Source organism: Montipora foliosa, chromosome 10 (assembly GCF_036669935.1).
Source record: "Montipora foliosa isolate CH-2021 chromosome 10, ASM3666993v2, whole genome shotgun sequence".
Classification (NCBI taxonomy): Eukaryota; Metazoa; Cnidaria; class Anthozoa; order Scleractinia; family Acroporidae; genus Montipora; species Montipora foliosa.
This window is the reverse complement of record NC_090878.1, coordinates 17,989,764-18,009,804: the sequence shown is the minus strand read 5'-3', so window position 1 is coordinate 18,009,804 and position 20,041 is coordinate 17,989,764. Positions and strand designations below refer to the sequence as shown.

Below are 20,041 nucleotides of genomic sequence, written 5' to 3'. Positions count from 1 at the left end.
CGCTGACCACGTAGGGTATCAACAGGCGCAAAGGTTGACTCGTAAGGCTTGTATAGGAGAAGCAAGCTCCTTAGTCATGGACTCCCGAAGAAAAAGAAAAAGTTTATCCGAAGTCATTACATGAATCCCCTCCCAAAAGGAGTCAGCAAGTGACAAATTGCTCAGACAGATAAAAGTAAACAATTGCAAGACGCGGGATCATTTTATGTGACTTTGGTTCGGGTTCTTATTCCGGATTCCGGCTTTCGGATGCCGGATTCCTGATTTTCGGATTCCGGATACCGGAAATGGGATTTCCGGATTTCCGGATTCTCAATTTTTAGGCAAATAATGTCCGATGCTCGACGCCGTTACTCAGTTTTTCTCGTGGTACGTTTCAACAAGTATCTATATTCAATTCTTTTGCGTCATTCAGACCACCCAGAAAGAAAAGAAGACGAACAATTTTCATTCCCGGCACTCCCTTTGTTTCTCAATATTTACGTCATCCGGGAACTTTTCCAAGCCCACGTAATAAATTTTGGGCCACCCCGCAGTAAAAAGAAGGAGCAAGTGTCGTTGTCGTGGCGAAGTGAAAAGCGGTTGCGAAGTTCGTCTATGTTGTCAGCAACAACCGAGTAAGAAGTCTCTCTCCAAGGCGACAGTGTAGTCAAGGTTACAGTCTTCCCATATTTCACAACTGGTATGGTAGAGATTGAAGTTAAAGTTCCGGCATTTTGGCCGCCAACTTTGGGCTTATCTTCGCTCGATGTTTCCATCTTCGATTTGTTTCTTTCAGCCCGCTTCGCTCGCGTGTTCTCTATCGTTTTCTTTTTCATGACTCTGGAGAAAATTCGTAATTTCCTCCTTTCACAAGTTGTATCTAATACTGCGAGACGATGTTGCTGTAGTGTAGACCTAATTTTAGTGAATGCTGAGCGTTACAGTTGGTTTCTGTTCGTTTATGTAGCTAATTGCGTAAAAGTTAAACCTTGATGAACTGAAGCATGCTACATGTTTCTGCGCGCGTGTGATCTTTAACTTTGAGAATCCTGTTGACATGTTCATCAACAAAACACACAGACATTTTCTGTTCGATTTATTTCTCAGATCGCCGAATGGCGACCACACAACCCCAGCAAAACTTTGTCGCGCAAAACTTCGATTCTGGCGAAGTCAAATCGCAGGCGGCTGCCACGAACAATGTGGTTTCTAGCCCACAGGATTTTACACAGCAAGTCGTGAGTGCGGCGAGTGCTATATCGCACGGTATCGTCGTTTCTTCGCAGAATGTGCCCCCATCGCCTCACCAAACCACTTTACCAGTGAATGCTGTTACGTTAACAGTACAACCAGCACAGCTGCAAGCTCCGCAAGCTACGTTACAACCACAGATCATCACTGCCAGTGTTATTTCTAGCGACGAGTTCCAGGCCAAGGAAGGTAGTATATCGAAATGTTACTAATCTTATGGTCCGGGAAAGGACGAATTTTCGCTCGATCGATTCCGCAATTAATGTGTTATTGTGTAAGCTTATAAATATAAGTCTACGGTTACACGGGGTGAAATGTTATTTACTTTAGTCCATTTTTTCCTTTATCGTCTTGCAGGTTTCCCGACAGCAGAAGTTCATTTTGTCGAAGCCCCATCTGATCACACCATATATCCAAACGGGACAGGGTAAGTTCTGTGTCTATATCGCTATTTATTTCTAATATCCGCTTAATGTATGTCTGCTGGGATATAAATCTCCCTTGATTTTCACTGTGAGGCGAATTCTCTTTGTTTGGTTATCGACACGTTGCGAACACCTGGCTCTGTCATTCACAAAACACATGGAATCGATACAATTGATTGCAAAGTAGGTTGGTTTTTGTCTTTCCGCAGGCAAACTCTTTATAGTAAACTAATTATTTAGCAAAAGAATCAGACCATGTTTCCCAGTTCTCGGCAATTCGACGTTTTGTTTCGTCCGCCTTTCACTACGTAAAATATCTGTTGATAATTATTCATATGTAATTTATTCCACACGTTAATTTATGATAAGTGCTCCCGATACATGGAAGCCACAAAAACAAAACATAATATTAGTATGTATAATTTTATTTAAAATAACTTGAAAGGTATTGGCACATGAACTATTATGATATTTGAAGATTTTTGCTTTATTCAGAAAGATTTTTGCCAAATGCAGAAATTGAGTCAACTTCATTTTCATTGTGCAGTTGTGAGAAATAAGCGAAAGAAATATATTTTTTTGAAAATAATCTGCTTTGACAATCACCATAGAAATTTCTAGTTCTCTTGGATATTGTTGTTCACAATGCAATGTTGGCACGACTCATGCATTAATTAGCTATCCTGTGCTTTGAATGTTGCATGTTTATTTATTAAAGTGGATTGGATATTCATGAATATAGCATTTTTACCAAGGAACCACAGCTTTTCCATGGTAACGCATTAAGGCTTTGTGAATGAATTGGAGGGAAGGAGAATTAGTTTTGAGAGCTCTGTTGATTATCAGGATCAAAGCCTCCACAAAAGGGATTTGAACGCTGAGTTTTGTCTAACTTTGAATGGCAAGCCTTTCTCACATGATGCCTGTCTCGACTTACATGTGAGTTATCTTCAAATTTCCACTTCTCTCTTTAATGTAGCTTCAGTTACTATCATAACTAAAGAATTATGACTACATGCAGTTACTTGCATTGGCAAGTGTATTCTAGTCTCATGTGATATTGTTGTGTAAGAACTTATCAGTGCTTCTTCCCTGATCATTTAAATTAAAATCGGTATTTGTTGAGGGGAAAGTTCTCTGTGAAGTTTTTTTATGGTGCAAGAATTCATCTCATCAAATCCTAGTATTTTTCTTTCTGCTCTGAAGAAACAAATAATAGAATACATGTACAGCATGTGTGATCATTTCCTGATATTTTGTTAGATTTCTTGCTCTCTGGGGTTTAACCTTGAGTGAGAAGACATTTACTGTATAAATACAATTTTATCTTTTGGTCCAGATAGTGAAATCCTTAAGTGTGGACATTTCTTTGAATACAGAATTATTTAGAGCTGCAATGTACAATCCAACTGTACTAATCTCAGTCTGTAAAGTGTTGAGATCCAATTGTGTGACCATTCTAGTGAAAGCTACAAACTGTATATTGAGAAATATTTTCTTTAATGCTCTTTATTATAGGGTTCTGAACTTAATTCTAACCTTTGCATTTACATGTATGGGTGAAATTCTGAATCAAATGAAAGCTACTAACCAACAATTTGCTGTAATGCAGTTTATACAATGTACTTTAAAGCTAGCTGCAACATTAATCTTAATTTACAGAACAAAATTTATATTTCATTATAAATATGACATTGAAGTGAAAGCATGCAACGCATTCTTCAATATTACCTTTTTGATCAATTTGCCTAGGAGAGAGTCAAACTTTTTTTTATGAGTGAGAATGAAATTCTAGTTTTTCATTTTCCATTGGCATTCATTTTGGAGCCAGTACAGCGAAAAATATTTTTGCAAAATACTTCTGATCACTATTAATATTATTTTGGTCAATGACATAGCCCTACATGTAAATTTTAATAAGTTCCCCACTTAGAGTGTTTTCACATTTCGTCATGGTGGCCATGTTGATGTCCGTGAACAAAGGAATGGTGGCCATATTGGGGTCTCCAAGTAATCCTCTGGGAATCAAGCTCTATTATCATGCAAACGTTTGTTTCGATGGGAAAGAAAGGTTACTGATCACTTGAGTGAAAACATTCTATAAGTGAGTCAACCAGTAATATTTATTATTAATTGGCGACATGTCTACATGTAATCAGGGTTCTCAATGGAATTTTGAACAGCTGTTGCTGTGCTATTTTCAGCCGCACTGCAAGTGATTGACTCAATGATCTACCGATCAAGCGGCACCCGTAGCAGGTGTTTATACAGGTTTCATGATAACCCTGATAATCTACTGTAATTTCCTTAAATTATTACACTGTATGACTAAATAGGAGTGTTGTACGTAAGATTAGGATTTTGTTTTCATAGTCTTTGTGATCATTCATAATGCAGAACAACGCAATTTTGTGATTAGGACGGCTGGAAATGATACGTTTGTCCCTTTACTTTTTGGAATGTTAACCAACTGATACACATTGTTCGTCTTTGATGCATGGGTTGTTGCGTAATTGGTGGGATAAAAATACAGGCTGATAGCTGATGTGTGCAGCAAATTTGTTAACGTTTGTTCGATCTTACCCCACAGTTCATGATTTGTTGAGCGGATACGTCTCTTTTTTTTCTGCTCAGTTAATTAACTCATTGACTCCTGAACTGCCCCTCCTCCCCCCCTTGAGTAGTAAAATCGTCTGGCAATTAGACCGAGTAACATCTAATATGTCGCACTCCCAGGGGTCAGTGGGTTAATTGCATTTGATCGAAGGAGAACAGGTCCTTAAATTTTGTTCATATTTGGTGACTGCTTCAGTCTTGGCAAAATGAATCAAGATTCTTCTAAAATTAAGGGCTACCAAAATAGCCACCCCGAAGATTCTTTTGTTGGTTGCAGGGGCACCCTCGCATGGATTCTGGCATGCCTATTGATCTCGATCTGGCCCTAGTTGTTCAAACGATGGATAGTGCTATTCAGCAGATAAATCACTATCCAGCAGATAAACACTAGCAAAACCAATTGAGTTATCCAGTGGATAGTGATTTATCCGGCGGATAGCACTATCCATCGTTTGAACAACTGGGGCCAGATGCTTAGTTTTCTAGCTTGGAAACCTATGGAAACACACTGTCGAACGCTCTTCAATAATCCGTTAGTTTAAAAGATACTGATCAATAACAATAATGATAATCAACTTTATTTATGGAGGGTAACACACAACAGTAATCACGGAAAAAACTTAGCGACAATGAATTAAAGACGCCTTCAAAAGACTTGTTGTTTATTTAAAGGAGCTGTGTCTCGGAACTTGGCCAAATTCAGCCACTGGGAACTGGCAACCAAATCAAGCAAAACAAAAATACATGTAGCTGCTTGAATCATTAAAAGGAAGTTTTACATAAAGCAGCAAATACAGAAGAAGGCAGGGGTTTGCAAAGTTGAAGAAGATTAAAATGAATTGCAATAAGGGTTTTTGAAAACTGTTCAGCCTAACAGTTTTTCAAAGTTTATCTTTGTTCTTTGATTCGTGTTGTGTAAAAGTAATTCTGGGTTAACATTAAGTTGCATAGAAAGAAGGGGCGCTACTCAAAATGAAGTACACTGCTGTGACGATGGTGCTGTGACCTTTATTAAGAGAGAGAAACAATGCTTTCAGACACTTATAGACTACAACGCGCCTTACCTTGGCCACCCAAACAAACTTTCACATTTGACAATTATGTGTCAACTCAACAACCCATGCAAAGGTCTTCAATTTACAACTGTGAATTTTGCAAGGAGGCGTGACTGTCAATCAAATTCACACTTCCTGATTTGTTAGGTGGTCACGGTAAGGCGTGTCGCACTGTAAAGGCATAATGCATTGTATGAAAGAATCAGTTGTTACCTCTTGTTTGACTCTGCATCTGACTCTCTTTCAGGGGCAATGCCTACTATAATGATGCAACAATGTTTGCCCAACAAGCCACAGCGCCTTATCTTGATGCAGGGCAGCAGCAACAGAATTTTGCAGCTGCAACTACACAAGGGGCTGTCTCAAGTGGACAGACAGGTTATATACAGGTTACACCAGCTGGGACAGCGATGCAGGCGCAAAGACATCCTATAACACACACAACAAGGGCATCTCCTGCTACAGTAAGTTCATTTGGATTCAGGGGGAAAAGGGAAAAATTGTTGAGGGAAGCTTGTTCAATGCCACGACAAATGACAATAAACTTAACAAGCTTTCATTCAGTTAAAGTTCATTTCAATAAATCAAAGCTGTCAACAGAAATGGTGCAAATCTGGAAGAAGATTCTCTCAAGTACCCTAACTTCACTTGCTCTGGATAAGCAACTGTTAACCAATCTGGATCAAGTAGTAATCATGCCCTCCTGATTACCAAAAGTGCCCTCATGATTAAGAACAAATTTATAATGCCCTCTGTCTCAACCAATCAGCGTTCGGTAATTTTGTCCCGTATGTGATAAAACTTAAATAGAGCACTGGTCTCCAGGAAATAACTACAGTAATGAGAGCAAGCAGCTAGTGGCACCCTCTGACACTGTTGAGGTGACCACATATCATGACATCCTTTCTCATGTTTTTGAAGGTTCAATGGCTAGTTGATAACTACGAGACAGCAGAAGGAGTGAGTTTACCAAGGAGCACCCTGTATAACCATTACTTGCAACACTGCCAGGCAAACAAACTGGACGCTGTGAATGCAGCAAGCTTTGGGAAACTGATCAGATCAGTTTTTATGGGATTGAGAACAAGACGCCTTGGCACAAGGTCAGAAATAATTACAAATGCATTTTATATTGTTCCTTCTTTCTGGCATGTTTGAAACCTCTTTCTTAACACTTAATCCCACAAACCATTCTCCTGTCGTTGTTAGGTTTGAATGAAGGCATCATTTTAGTCAGATTTTTCTACTCTGTCAAAAAGATGAAGCTTTTGTTTTAATGACTGCCTTTAACCCATTTTTTAGGTCCTGCTCTCACTTCAATAACGGTTGATAGCCCCTCAATTTCACTCACACCTCAGCTACTTTCTTTCCCCTCCCCTTTCAAATAATATTATGTTGGGTGTACAGTACACTGTATACAAGACTTCAGTGTCTTTCACATCTGCAGAAAAAAAATGTTTATAAAAATACTTTTGTTTTGTTGTTTCTGTGGTATAACAGGGGTAACTCCAAGTACCACTATTATGGAATACGCATCAAGCCAAGCTCACCACTCAATGCACTGTCTGAAGAATCCCAAGTGGCTATGCGGCAATCTCCATCCACGCAGAAGAGGTAACTCGTTGGAATTTTGAAAATCCTTTAATACTTTATACATGGAGCTATCCAGTTAGTTCAGGGGCATTCCACCTCAAAAAATCTAAAAATAACTATTCAAACAAAACATGGCAGCCATTTAAAAAGAATGATAGTAAAATTTGGAGTTCTAATATGTTCAAGGCACTGGTGAGATGAAGACGTTGCAACTGGCAGTGCATGTAAATGTGAAGCCCGTAGCATTGGACCCAACTTTCTCATTAGGCCATTTTGTACATACACGTGTAACTACAACAAGGTGGCAGTCATATTGCCAAAAATTCCACAAGGACCAGAGGTGGAATTTTGTCATATTTTTCTGTTTTTCACAGACTGAAGCCAGCAGCAAGGTTGGACTCGACAGACGCTGGTGAATCAGCGTCACAGTCTCCTGCAGTATCAGCTGACCAGCAAGCTCAGCAGGCACAGATGCAGCAGCATCAGCAGTACTTGGGGGATGTGACACAGGGGTTGCCGGAGTTTGATGAATTAGACCTCAAGGATGTCCCTGTTCCAGGTGAATTTTTCAACATGCACATTTTCGTTACAGTTATCCGTATTAAGCTAACTGCTGGGACCCACGTGCTATAACTTTATAACTTGCTGCTGAAAGATCATCCTGTGAACTGTCTAGTCCTGCGAAGGACAGCCGTTGTTGAAGACTGGCTGAATCGTTTCAAAATCTGAATGAAAGTTATCTTCAGTCTCAAGTTATTTCTTATACATGTAGCTTGTCGTTGGATTATGCATGTAATCATATATCAAGTTATATGTATTGACCAATTGACCAGAGCGTACAATGTATGATACAATGTAAGAGGAGGAGTCCTTCTTTGGGACTTCACTCATCATTGTGGCCAGTTTCTAGGGGAAAAAACTATCCTGGACAACCTGTTGGTTTAATATGGTCACCGTGGTTGATTTTTTCCCAACTTTATTTTGTGCTCTTCAGTACTTAATTCCTTTGCTATGCAATTTTCTGATCTTATAATGTGCATCCTAAACCTTGTTTCTCTTGGCATCTGTATGTCAACAGTTCATTAAGAGGTAGATGTATGACTTGCGTCTTTCATATCTTCACTCTTCACATCCATTCTCGCTGGTTTATTACCTGTATGAACTCACAAGAATGACCAGCTTGATACAGTAGCTCAACTGGTATTGCAGTGGTCATGGGAACAAAAGCCGGCTTTGTGCCTCAAGTTTTTTGGCTTTCCTTTCATTACTGCTGTTATTACATGTAGTATCATTAATGTGTTCATTCGGGAGGCGCGGTGGCCTCATGGTTAGTTCGTTCGACTCCGGATCGAGTGGTTCAGGTTCGGGTCCTGGCCGGGGACATTGTGTTGTGTTCTTGGACAAGACGCTTTACTCTCACGGCGCCTCTCTCCACCCTGGTGTATAAATGCGTACCAGCGAATTTAATGGTGGGGGTAACCCTGCGGTAGACTAGCATCCCATCCAGGGGGGAGTAGAAAATAGTCCTAGTCGCTTCATGCTACAGAAACTGGAGATAAGCGCCGGCCTGATGGGCCTTCTAGGCGCGTAGCAGACTTGACCTTACTTAATGTGTTCATTGGTCTAAAAATGTTAACATGGTTTTTATTGCAGGTTTTGTGTGTGTGTTTGTTGTAAAGTGAATAAAATTTAAAGATTGTTTAATTACTTTTCAATGCAGAGGGCATTACAGACCAGGATCTAGATACATTTGTTGACATGTACAGAGAACATTGTGAGGTATGCTTGAACATACATGTAAGGATTTACCAATTACTTGTTTGATACATTATTGCCACACAATAGTTATAATAGACCTTTAAATCACTGATACATTTGTGTCCATTGTTTTTACCTGTAGGCTTTCCTTGACGTTGTGGTCAACTTACAGTTCACTGTTGTTGAGTCACTGTGGCAGACATTTTGGCGACACTCAGCAGCTGATAACAAAACTGGTCAGGGAGAAGATCAGGATGGCCAGAAAGATGCAGGGTATGTGTGTCAGTAATCACATCTTGTTAAATATCAAATGGGGAAATTTTTTGTTGCAGTCCCTACCCATGCAGTAGGGACTGCAACGCTCATAACCCCTTCATGTGTAATGGTTTGGTTTGGTCTGGTCACACTGTGCGCCAGACGCGTGGCACTTAATGTCACAAGCTTTTCGTTTCAGTATAAACATGTCCAGGCCAACATAAGCTTTCTTTGCTACTACCCCCTAAGAAGAATCCGAGGTATAATTTAGGACATCCTAGGACCTACGCCATGCCTCATTTTAGCGCTAATCATTTTAAGAACTCATTTATCCCGAGCATGTGCATTTGATGAATGTAAGGTTTTGATGGTTTTTGTGGATTTCTCAACTTAATGGAACATTAATTTGTACATAGTTTTACTTATATACAGTAGTTTTTAGAATTTATATAGATTATTCGTAGTTTTTTTTTTCAATTAGTGTATATTTTTAGCATGTAATTATTTCCTTTTACGCAATTCAGTCCACGGACTGCCATGTTGTGATTTTTTAATAAACAATCTATCTAATCATTGTTCAATTTGTAAAGATAATCACATGATTTCAAGTGCAATTTGGAATAAATAAGCGCAAGTGAATTTTTCCAAAAACGAACAAAATTCTGGGCAAGTGCAATAATACATGTAAATATTTACAGGTGCTTTTTTCTTCCAAATTGCACAAGAAAGATCATCGTGCAATTACTTATTAATGATAATTATTGTATGGCTTGTGTTTTTAGGCGATATAATGCTCGCTCTGATTGGCTAATTGTGACTGAATTGTAGGGCATTATTCTCCCTCACGACGGCTACAGCAACGAAAACGTTAGTCGAAAATATAACTTAGCGCTATCGTAAGTATTCGCGATTAATCCGTCTTGTTCACATTGTACGGTACAGGCGAACTATCCTGTAAATGGATGGGTACGAACGGTTTTAAAGTCAAAACTGTTAAAAACGTTTTCATTGTTATATGCTCACGTTGTCGTCAAAACCTAAAATTTGGTGATTTCACGTTGTTGTTTTGTGGAGTACGGCAGAGAAATGCACGGAAATTCGTGTTGCACGTGCAGCACGAGCATTTTTCCTTTTTCAACCAATAATATTCTTGCTTTGTGGCGTTGCCGTAGCCGTAGCCGTCGTCTTTGCTAAAACTCCCTAATATTCCCCAATACGACCCTCGCGCTCGGTTAGTAAGAAGTTATTAATTTCTTTCAATATTTTCAGTGATGATGGGGAGTATGAGAGCCGACTCTCTCAGTCCAAACTGTTACAGCTGTGTGAATATGATCCGATCATTACCTTTGTCAAGGCGTGTGACCAGCTTCTTTATCAGACTTTGGTGGAAGTCCTCATTCCTGATGTGCTGAGACCAATTCCAGGTATGAAGCAAGAATTTATCCACATGGAGGGGGCATTTCAGTCTTTTTGCTGTATAGAAATTGCAATCTTTGATATTGTCAGTGGTCCTTTTCTCAGAAAACCAGTGGAAAAATTATCTGATGTGTCGTTTTTCCTTTAGCTTCCCTGACACAGGCTGTGCGCAATTTTGCCAAAGGTCTGGAGTCTTGGCTTGTGAAAAGTCTGGACCAGATTCCAAAGAAGATGGCAGATGTTAAAGTAAGTGTCACGTTGAAGCTTGCCAGATGGACTGCAGTGATTTTGACATTGCACACACGAAGTACAATTTTGTTCTAGCCAAGTCGCTTCGATTTTAAGTGGTTCAATGTGTTTCAATTTGGATGTGATTTTGGGGGAACTTTCATTTTGTCACAATATTATTATAAAACCAGATCAGCGTAGTTAACTATATACATTCTCATGTAATTAAATCACAAAAATTTGCTCAAAAATTTCAGTTACCCATGCGAAGAGTTTTTAAAGGCTTCCAGGACATAATAGCCATGATGAATAGCTGTTCAAATAAATATGTTATTGCCCACCCACTCTTCGTAAATAATTGGTTCGTTTTATTTTATTTTACAGATTTCAAGCTGTGGTGCATTTGCACAAACTCTGCGTCGGTACACTTCTCTGAATCATTTAGCCCAAGCAGCTCGTGCTGTGCTACAGAACTCTTCCCAGATCAGTCAAATGTTAGCTGATCTCAACAGAGTAGACTTTGCCAACGTGCAGGTACAGTGTATGAGAAAAAGCTGGTTTGCCTTGCCTTGTTGTACGTGTAGTAGAATGGGGTGTGACCATAGGTTGCGCTTATCTTAATCCATCTTGGGATGACCTTGCGTTCACGCAGAACGTATGCGCAATAGCAACAGTAGACACCGTCCCTAAGCTCTTTTGTTCTTCCGTACAAAAAATTCAGATTAACCGACTGTTACCGCTTAATCCTCTTTCAATTTTTTAAGGCCTCAATAGTTGATAATAATTTATTTTTTATTTCAGGAGCAAGCGTCCTGGGTATGTCAATGTGATGACAATATGGTGTATCGCCTGGAGCAGGATTTTAAACTCACTCTACAGCAACAGGTTTGCCATTAATTATGGTTTCTTAAATTTGTGCCCGTTTTCAAACCCACAGACAGTTAGTCATAGACAATCTCGGCAGATCTTTCGTTGTTTTCCTACACTTTCATAATTACGTGGACCTCTCAAGTTATGATTGAGTAACAGTGGTTTGTACGTCCTTTAACTGGTTAGAACGGATTTCAATCGAATGTCGTAAAACCAAAACCTAAGTAATTAGTTTAGCCAATCAAAAAGGACGGAGACAATCCAGTAAACCAATCAAAACTCGAAGTAATTACACGTAGCTGGCACAAAGCGCGGGAAAATGTGCACGCGCGAGCCACGACTGGTTTCGGTTTCACTTCTGATTGGTTGAAAAAATGGCGTGAGAACTTTTAACCAATCACTGAGTAAACTAATGCAAAACCAAAGCAATTTGCTAATTACTGTCGACACTCAATTGACAACCGCTCTAGCTCTCACGTAAGGTCAGGGACACTAAAGCCTGGTTTTCAACAGCGACGGAGTCGCTGTAAGAGCGCTTATGACCTCGTGAAAAACAAAGATCGGAGTCGTAAGCGGAGTCATCAGCTCAAGGGAATCGGCGTCGGAAGAATCAGTACGTTCCTCATTTTCTTCCGACTCCGCTTATGACTCCGTCGCTTATGATCCAGTATAAAGTAGATTGTCGGAGTCGGAAGCAGAAGCGGAAGAACCATCCGATCACATGCTTGGAATGGAGCATTGTGATTGGTTTATTCTTCCGCTTCCGCTTCCTGGATCGTAAGCGATGGAGTCATAAGCGGAATCGGTATTCTGCTTCCGACTCCGACAGTTTGATTTTCATTTGATCGTATCGCTCTGCGGTTCTGATTACGACTCCGACTGTAATTTTTTTTTAGAATTCCCTGGAGCAGTGGGCCACTTGGCTGGAAGGTGTGGTGGATCAGGTTCTCAAGGAACATGAAGGCACCGAAGAGTTTCCAAAAGCAGCCAGGCAGTTTCTTCTCAAGTGGTCGTTTTACAGGTGTGTGCATTAAATGTTATTGTAGAAGAGTGTTAATTTCCAAGAGTGAATTAGATAAGAGTGTTGTTATGGCATGGGTGGGCTCCCCAGCACGATCACAAGTGAGTCTATTTTTAGAATACCCGTTGCCGCAAAAAATTAGTTGTCATGTCCCTGAGGGAAAAAAACATGACAGAAGCAGTCACGCGTGACATGGCTTCTCCTGATTGGTTAAGGACGGTGCCTACTTTTCCAAATTGAAGCTTAATTATCTAAGTGGCTACCCCCAATTTTCTTTTTGAATACCAAGAGCACGTGCTAAGTTCTTCTTTCTCCGCATAGAACCACGCAAAAATATCCCTGTATCAATAAGCAGCACCCATAGGAAATCCGAGTATCTCGAGATGCGCAGAACGTATGCGCAATAACGATAGTAGGCACCGTCCTTAAAGTGGTGGCCCTTTGCTTGTTTTTGCACGTAAAGTGTATCAACAAATACATACAAGTCCATAGACTACATAGACTATTTTTCCAGTCCCATAATGCAATGCGTTTTGGAGGTTCTTTTCATAAAAACAATACAAGTTATTTACTCTTGGGACTATATCATGCTTCCGTGAACTGGATATCCATTGTTTTAATGCAAATAACCCCCCAAAATGAACTGTATTATGGGAATGGGCCATTTCCGAGTTGCTGTTTGTCTCGGTTTCGAAGTGAGTCTCGGTGCTCAACTATTGAAAGGGAAATGAGTTTGATTTGCAGAAGAATACGCAACTCATTTCCATTTGAATGGTTGTGCACCAGGACTCGTTTTGAAACTGAGGCATCCAGCAACTCGGAAATGGGCTATTGCGAAAATAGCGATGGGTCAAGACTGCAAAATGATAGAGAAACACTCTTTATCTAATACTCTTGTAATTTCCCACTCCTTAGTGTCAGAACACACCTTGATCTCGCTGACTTCCATATCTGTGCTTTGTTACCCTTTGAAGACAACAGATTACCCAACCTTCAAAACTGTCATTTTTCTTTATAGCTCAATGATTATCCGTGACTTGACTCTGCGAAGCGCTGCCAGCTTCGGTTCCTTTCATTTGATTCGGCTTCTGTATGATGAGTACATGTTTTACCTGGTGGAGCACAAAGTTGCCAAAGCAATCGGCGCGTCACCTATGGCTGTCATGGGAGAGGTGAGTGAGAAAGATGAAAAAAGCAACTGCTTTGATCGGTACATTCTCGTTGGAAGAGTAAAGCTCAGGTCTTGCGACAGCTGCTACATAGGCTTAACAGAGGAAAGGATGAAAAGGAAGAATCGTTTGCGGTTATATTACACAAATTTATTATTCCACTATTACGCCATTTATACACTGTAGTGTCCCGGTTTAACCGGTTTAGAAAAAAGCAAATACGGACGGAACGCGAATTTTTCAATGAAAGAAATTGTTTTCAACACGATGCAAAGCCTGAGAATTTAGCTTGTCATCGCTGGTCACTTGTTATTTCGTTTATACAATCAAATAAAGGACATTTGGCTGGCTTTCTGTGCTGTTTACATCGTTCGCAAGCGGCTTGAAGGACAGATGATGCCTTTTTTTTAGAAACACTCTTACGAAATAAAATTGAAGCAAAATAACACCTTTTTGTAGTGGAATAATAAATCTCTTATTCCATGGTTTAACATATAATACTCGCGGGATCAACTCGCAAAATATCCGCGCGTATTAAATGTTAAACCATCGAATAAGATGTATGTATTGTCAACCACTTTTTTGTTGACTGTTTATTCTTTGTTGTCCTTAGTTTGTTGGTCTTGGTTCAGCTTTCTCCATGGGCTTGGACACAGTTGATGGAAGTCTCTTGACAGAGCAGCCGGACTTAACATGTGAGTAAGCTGTAAAATAATATCTGATTCATTAGAGGGCACTGGGTTGCAGACAAATGACAAACTGTTGCTTGTCCTACATGTAAACAACCTACAGTGAATGCCCTTTCAGTTCATGCGCAGTAGAGTATTTCGCTCATTTGGTTACGTATACGGTAGCTGCGGCTAACGGCCGAGAAGTAACCTGACATTAAATATGGTTTCATTAAGTTTGGGCAAACAGAAAATTTCAGGCCGAAGTTCCAGTCGTTGCATGAAGAGAAAATTATATGAAAGACGTATAATTGAACTGTTGACTCTTCACAGTCCCCAATTTTCCCGTTTGATCGTCGGGATCGGGCACAGATTGCCGCCATCTTTGTTTTTACACAGCGAGCACGAACTGGGGAGAGTGACGTAACTACCGAGTTTTTTTTTTTTTTGAGTGGGGGGGGGGGGAGGGGGGGAGTGGAGGGGTTTCGGAGGAGGGAGTGCAAAGTGGAAAATGTAACGTTAAGGGTGATTTTTCCATAAGTGTTGTCTTTCCATTTCAGTGTCTCAACTATTTTTGTCGCTTATTGTAGTTTCGAACAAAAGAAAGTTATCTTTTTTTTTTGCAGATGGTTCGTCAGCTACTAGCGCTGCTATTTCTACAAGCATTCACCCATCTGGGACCGGATCTTTAGAACCTGAAGCAAAGCGACCCAGGCCAAGCTGAAGGAAATATTTTATCGGATACCTGTAAAATATGAACAAAAATATTTTAACCATAATATGTTTTGATGTTATATAATGAAGCTTTAAATGTTATTATAATAGTAATAATAAGCAAATGAAACCATGTTTGGTTCTCTCAAGTTTAGCTGTTTGGAGCTATTATGGACCATTTTAATCCGGGAAAACTGAAAACCCAATTTGTAATTTATACGGATTTCAAGTGGTTAAATATATACTAGAACCCGCTATCTTCTAGATCTTGTTAGTGTTTTGGAAAATCGTAGTGAAACATGCTGTTCCTGAAGTCTATTTTTCAAAAAGCCAATTGGTTTCAAGCTGGAGTACGCACGATTGTGAATTTGTTTACAACTCGTTTCCTTCTCTCAATCTGGCCTTTTCCTTTTACTTCAGCTGCACGAAGTTGTAAACTTAACGTAAATTGAAACGGAAGAAGATAACAATTCAGTGGCCGAGAATCGAATCTGGATCGCTGGATTTCGTCTTGTCTGCACCGATATCGATAAGAATAACCCAGTCAAGCATGTCGAAGGCTTCTTCTTTAATTTTTTTTTCAAAACATTTAAATAGTTGTATTTCTTCACAATAACTCTTAAGGTCTCTTAATATTGTGGATTGGCGGAAGTCTTTTTCTGCTATGGCAGTTCTTCTCTGTCAATAGACCTCTTTACAGTTGTGTGCTTAGTTACCGGGCCTTTAAGTGAAAGTGAGGCTGGTGATGGCCTTGTTATGATACAGACCTCTCTCCTTTTCTTATGTTAATGATGTTGTTGTCATGCCAATTAGTAATAATTAACATTAAAAAAGCAGTGAGGTTTCTATCAAAACAAGCTCAACTCCAGCCTCACTTTCATTCATAGACCAGGTAACTAAGCACACGACTGTAAAATGGACTATTCTCTATTTTCACACTCCTCATAATAAACTTCGTTTGCTCCCCAAATTTTGCATAAAACATTGTTTTCAAATTCTCTTGGGAATATGCAGTGTCTCAAGAGCATTTTAAAACAGCGGAGGGGTTGGCGCAGTGGTAAGATCTCTGCCTTCCAACCCTAAGGTCCCGGGTTCCATTCCCGGTTCTGCCGAGAGTGGAATATTTGGCGACCTTCTTTCCCGCTAAAGTTCACTCAGCTTTCCATCCTTCCGAGGTCGGTGAAAAGAGTACCAGCATGCATGGACTGCTTAGAAGCGGCTGCAATTTGCGCCTGTATATGCTTCCAGTCCGCTGGGGGTAAATTGACCATTGTAAAGCGCCTTTGAAACGTTGTGATAAGGGCGCTATATAAATGCACCACTTTTTTTTACTTTTTTTACAATGGGTTATGCAAAATTTGGGGGATAAACAAAGTGTATTATGGGGAATGTGAGAATAGAGAATTCTATGTTCTTTGGAAGGGTGGCGATGAACTGTCATGTAATTTTCGGGAATTCTCAAAGGCGGTTGTGAGCGATGGAAACGAGTGGTAAACTGGGAGCTTTTTTTAAAACTCACGTGGACATTTTTCTCAGTGCGCATGCTCGGATCGAAAACGCTTGTAAGTTCAACTCTTATTATGCAATGTCCTGCAGCTCGGAAACTCATACACGGAAGGTTGTCTTCCAGTAAGTTTGCATGTTTGATTCCTTTCTCGTTGTCGTTCACGTTGTCATTGTGCATGGTCCCTAATTTTGCCACTCTCGTAGGTCACACGCTCTAGTATTAATTTCGTCAGTTACGCATTCTGTTGAGCGTGACCTGGACGCAATCCGGAAATAAACCCTCCTTCGCTGTTTAATTCAATTTTACATGTACAGGTCACGCTCGACGCATTAAACGGAAGAAGGGATGCTTTCCGTCCTCTAAAGTTGTAACCGTTTTGCGCTGTTCATACGAATCGTTAAAGATTTAAAAGAGCAAGTTCACGTACGTTTCATTACAACAGAGGAACATTGGGCACAATTTTTTTAGGAAGCTTAAGCTTTAAGCGTTTCATAAAGAACAGATCTTAAATTTGCTAAATTTCAAATATGTTTTGCCAAGATCCATGAAAAGAAGAAGAAACTTGACAAAAGTGAAATCACAACGATAAATTTTGAGAAGTTTTTTGCCGTTCAAGATATTTACAATCTACTATTTCTGTACAGTGAACATTCAAGATATCGATTTACAATTCTAAGTGAAAGAAGTTTTCGGTAATACTTTTGTTGCCTGTTTGTAAAAATTCAAAAGCTACTTTTTATCGATCTAAAATACTAAGAAGCTAAGTTGGCCTCATTAAATGACTCTGTTAGGCTGTCGTGATAATATGATTCTTTATTCCTTGTGTAGAATTTGGTGCAATTTTTTTAGTTGAAAGTTACGAAGTAATTTAGCCCCATTTATGTTAAGAATAAATTTGGTTCTTTTGAATCGTAAAGACAAATGTTTGCGCTTTATTGGTGGGTTAACCAGAATGCTTTCGTTATTTTGTATCTTCATTCGGAAGGACCGTCCAGTGGCTGTTAGAGGTGTGGCATTGTTTTTGCTTTCGGCCTGATTTCGTTCAGTCTCTGAGACCGCAAACAAGCCAAGGCCAATTTCAGTTTCAGTTGCTAGAAATTAAACCTCGTCGTTGGTGAAGATTTGTTTGTAACTATAAACTAACCACTTTGTCTTGGACATGATTAAAAATTCGTCGCATGTTTTGTCTTTAGTTAATTTATATCTTTGGTTTACTGAAACCGTGCGTATCTTTCTGATCAAGGCTCTGAAATACGTCACCAATGATTTTACGTCAAGAGGACAATGGACTCGCCCATTTTCGTCAACGAAGACAGTATGGTTTTTTCCTAGGGTAGGGCGTTTTCATGTCGTTTGTCATCATTTACGAAACTTGTACACTTTAACACAATTTTTCCATGACATGGGAACCTAACGGGAGGAGAGATCTGGGTACAAAATTAGGCATTAATGCTCTCTCTGCTGACATCGGCAAGACCTCAAAAAGATATGTTTCCTGTTGACTTAAACTACTGTAGTTTCCTTTCCCGCACTCCTGATTACCTCAGAGATGTCGTAAGTAATTAGCGAATTCCATTTGGTTTTGCATTACTTCGCTCAGTGATTGGCTCGAAGTTCTCGCGCCATTTTTTTAACCAATTAGAAGTGAAACCGAAAACAATCGAGGCTTGCGCGTGCAGATTTTCCCGCGCTTTGTGTCGGCTACGTGTAATTACTTCGAGTTTTGATTGGTTTACTGGATTGTCTCCTTCGTTTTTGATTGGCCAAAGTAATTACTTTGGTTTTGGTTCTATGACACTCGATTGAAACTCGCTCTATGTTACTAACCTCGTTTTCTCGGTCCGTACTGTAAGTTACGAATCCTCGTTTTTTCCCGTTGGTCCCGCGCGCTTCGCGCTTATGCCATAAATTAACGGGAAAAATTTAAGAGGTTTGTAAGAGGTATTTGTTTTTTTTTACTTTCATTAATCCCTGAACTTTATTAACTTCACGGAAATACCGGAAATTGTTCCAGTGTTACAACACGACCAGTGGAAGCAGTTTCATAATTATAAGGTCGTACGGTATATGTGCTGACAACCGAGACTGAGTGAACCAATAAAGACGATTGAAACTCAACATGTTTTAAACTAAACAAATAGTTATACCATACACCATAAAGAATCTTGAAAGGAAAACTTTGAAATTGAATTTCAAAGCGATGAGGCTTTTTTTGAGCAGATTCATACTAAATCATCACTCTTTTCTGTCAATTAGCCAAGAAAGTTGTTCAGCGCAATGGCTTTGGGAATGTGTGAGGTTGTTATTTTTCCCATCATGCCGTGCAAAGTCACTAAATCCTCTCTTGATCCCAAATCGCAGACAAATGGAGAGCTTCTGCGTTATTCTTGTTTTATATCAAGAAACATTATTGTCAGAGGAATCTGTTTCAAAACAGGGTAAGAATACCAAACAGGTGAGTTTCGTTTAGTTTTCTTTCGCTTCATTGGGATTTCAATGGCCTTGAAATGTGGAGGCCAAGGTTGTTTCAGACAACGGACGCAACAACTCCTAACATAGTTGGGAGTTGTTAGTTCTGCAGATGTTGGATGGTGTTGGCAGTAACGCAATAACTTCCCAACAATGTAAGGACGTGCAGTGTATTATGGGAAGGATAAGACCCATAAGACTTTGTAAACTTACCAAACTCGGCTGCCATCTTGTTTTCAACGTATTAATTAATGCGTTGCTATCTCCTTGGAGACCATATGTAATGCGCGTGGGTGGCCAAAACAATGTTGAAATGGCTGTGCAAACGGATATCCAACATTGCTGAGCTATGCTTCCGCGATCACGGAACAAAAAATGTTGGGAATTGTTTGCTCAAACGTTTGACCAGTTTCAAACTTCGTGCAACAACTCCCGATAACAAAACAACAACATGCAATACGGTGTGAAAACGAACGCAAAATGCAACATCCAAAGTTGCGTCCGTTCGAAACGTACTTCTCTTGTCCAACAATATTTCAAGGCAATTAAAAAAAAAAACGAAACAATTCCAATTTAAGAATAAAAACTAACAACAATATCCGACGTTTCGGAGTCAGACATGAACCCATTATCAAGGTTAAACTGTAATGGACAATTTGCAATTTAAATATAACGGGCGTTAGGTCAAAACAAAGACTTTTGCATAGAAATTAAACGATAGTTGACACTAAGATATTTACAATTTTTTTGCTAGAATACAAAAAAAATTGTAAATATCTTAGTGTCAACTATCGTTTAATTTTCATTTATGCAAAAGTCTTTGTTTTGACCTAACGCCCGTTATATTTAAATTGCGAATTGTCCATTACAGTTTAACCTTGATAATGGGGTCATGTCTGACTCCGAAACGTCGGATATTGTTGTTAGTTTTTATTCTTAATACGATTTCTTAATCGATCTTACTTAAAATTCCAATTTAAGCCGGTAATTGGAGGGAAATTTTTATTTAAATTTGTGTCCCGGTTAGTTTTTTAAAGAAAAGCA

At 39.5% G+C, this 20,041-nt stretch overlaps 1 protein-coding gene across 3 annotated transcripts in view; it reads left to right on the top strand.

The window, feature by feature from the left end:
* The window catches only part of LOC137973128 (DNA-binding protein RFX2-like), a 26,578-nt gene extending 8,869 nt beyond the window's left edge, over positions 1–17,709 (top strand). Inside the window, exons 1-17 of one of the 3 annotated variants that reach the window (XM_068819870.1) lie at positions 1–654; positions 1,090–1,422; positions 1,591–1,660; positions 5,577–5,793; positions 6,251–6,432; positions 6,830–6,943; positions 7,297–7,481; positions 8,643–8,701; positions 8,823–8,953; positions 10,205–10,359; positions 10,500–10,597; positions 10,964–11,113; positions 11,381–11,464; positions 12,346–12,470; positions 13,489–13,642; positions 14,253–14,334; positions 14,934–17,709. The exon at positions 1–654 is cut by the window's left edge and continues 428 nt beyond it. In XM_068819870.1, the coding sequence (XP_068675971.1) occupies positions 1,098–1,422; positions 1,591–1,660; positions 5,577–5,793; positions 6,251–6,432; positions 6,830–6,943; positions 7,297–7,481; positions 8,643–8,701; positions 8,823–8,953; positions 10,205–10,359; positions 10,500–10,597; positions 10,964–11,113; positions 11,381–11,464; positions 12,346–12,470; positions 13,489–13,642; positions 14,253–14,334; positions 14,934–15,031 (2,229 nt within the window). In that variant the 5' untranslated portion in view covers positions 1–654; positions 1,090–1,097 and the 3' untranslated portion in view covers positions 15,032–17,709. Of the gene's footprint in view, positions 683–1,089; positions 1,423–1,590; positions 1,661–5,576; positions 5,794–6,250; positions 6,433–6,829; positions 6,944–7,296; positions 7,482–8,642; positions 8,702–8,822; positions 8,954–10,204; positions 10,360–10,499; positions 10,598–10,963; positions 11,114–11,380; positions 11,465–12,345; positions 12,471–13,488; positions 13,643–14,252; positions 14,335–14,933 lie in introns of all 3 variants that reach the window. The other 2 variants (XM_068819869.1, XM_068819868.1) reach the window with 2 other exon arrangements.
* The last annotated feature ends 2,332 nt before the right edge of the window (positions 17,710–20,041 follow it).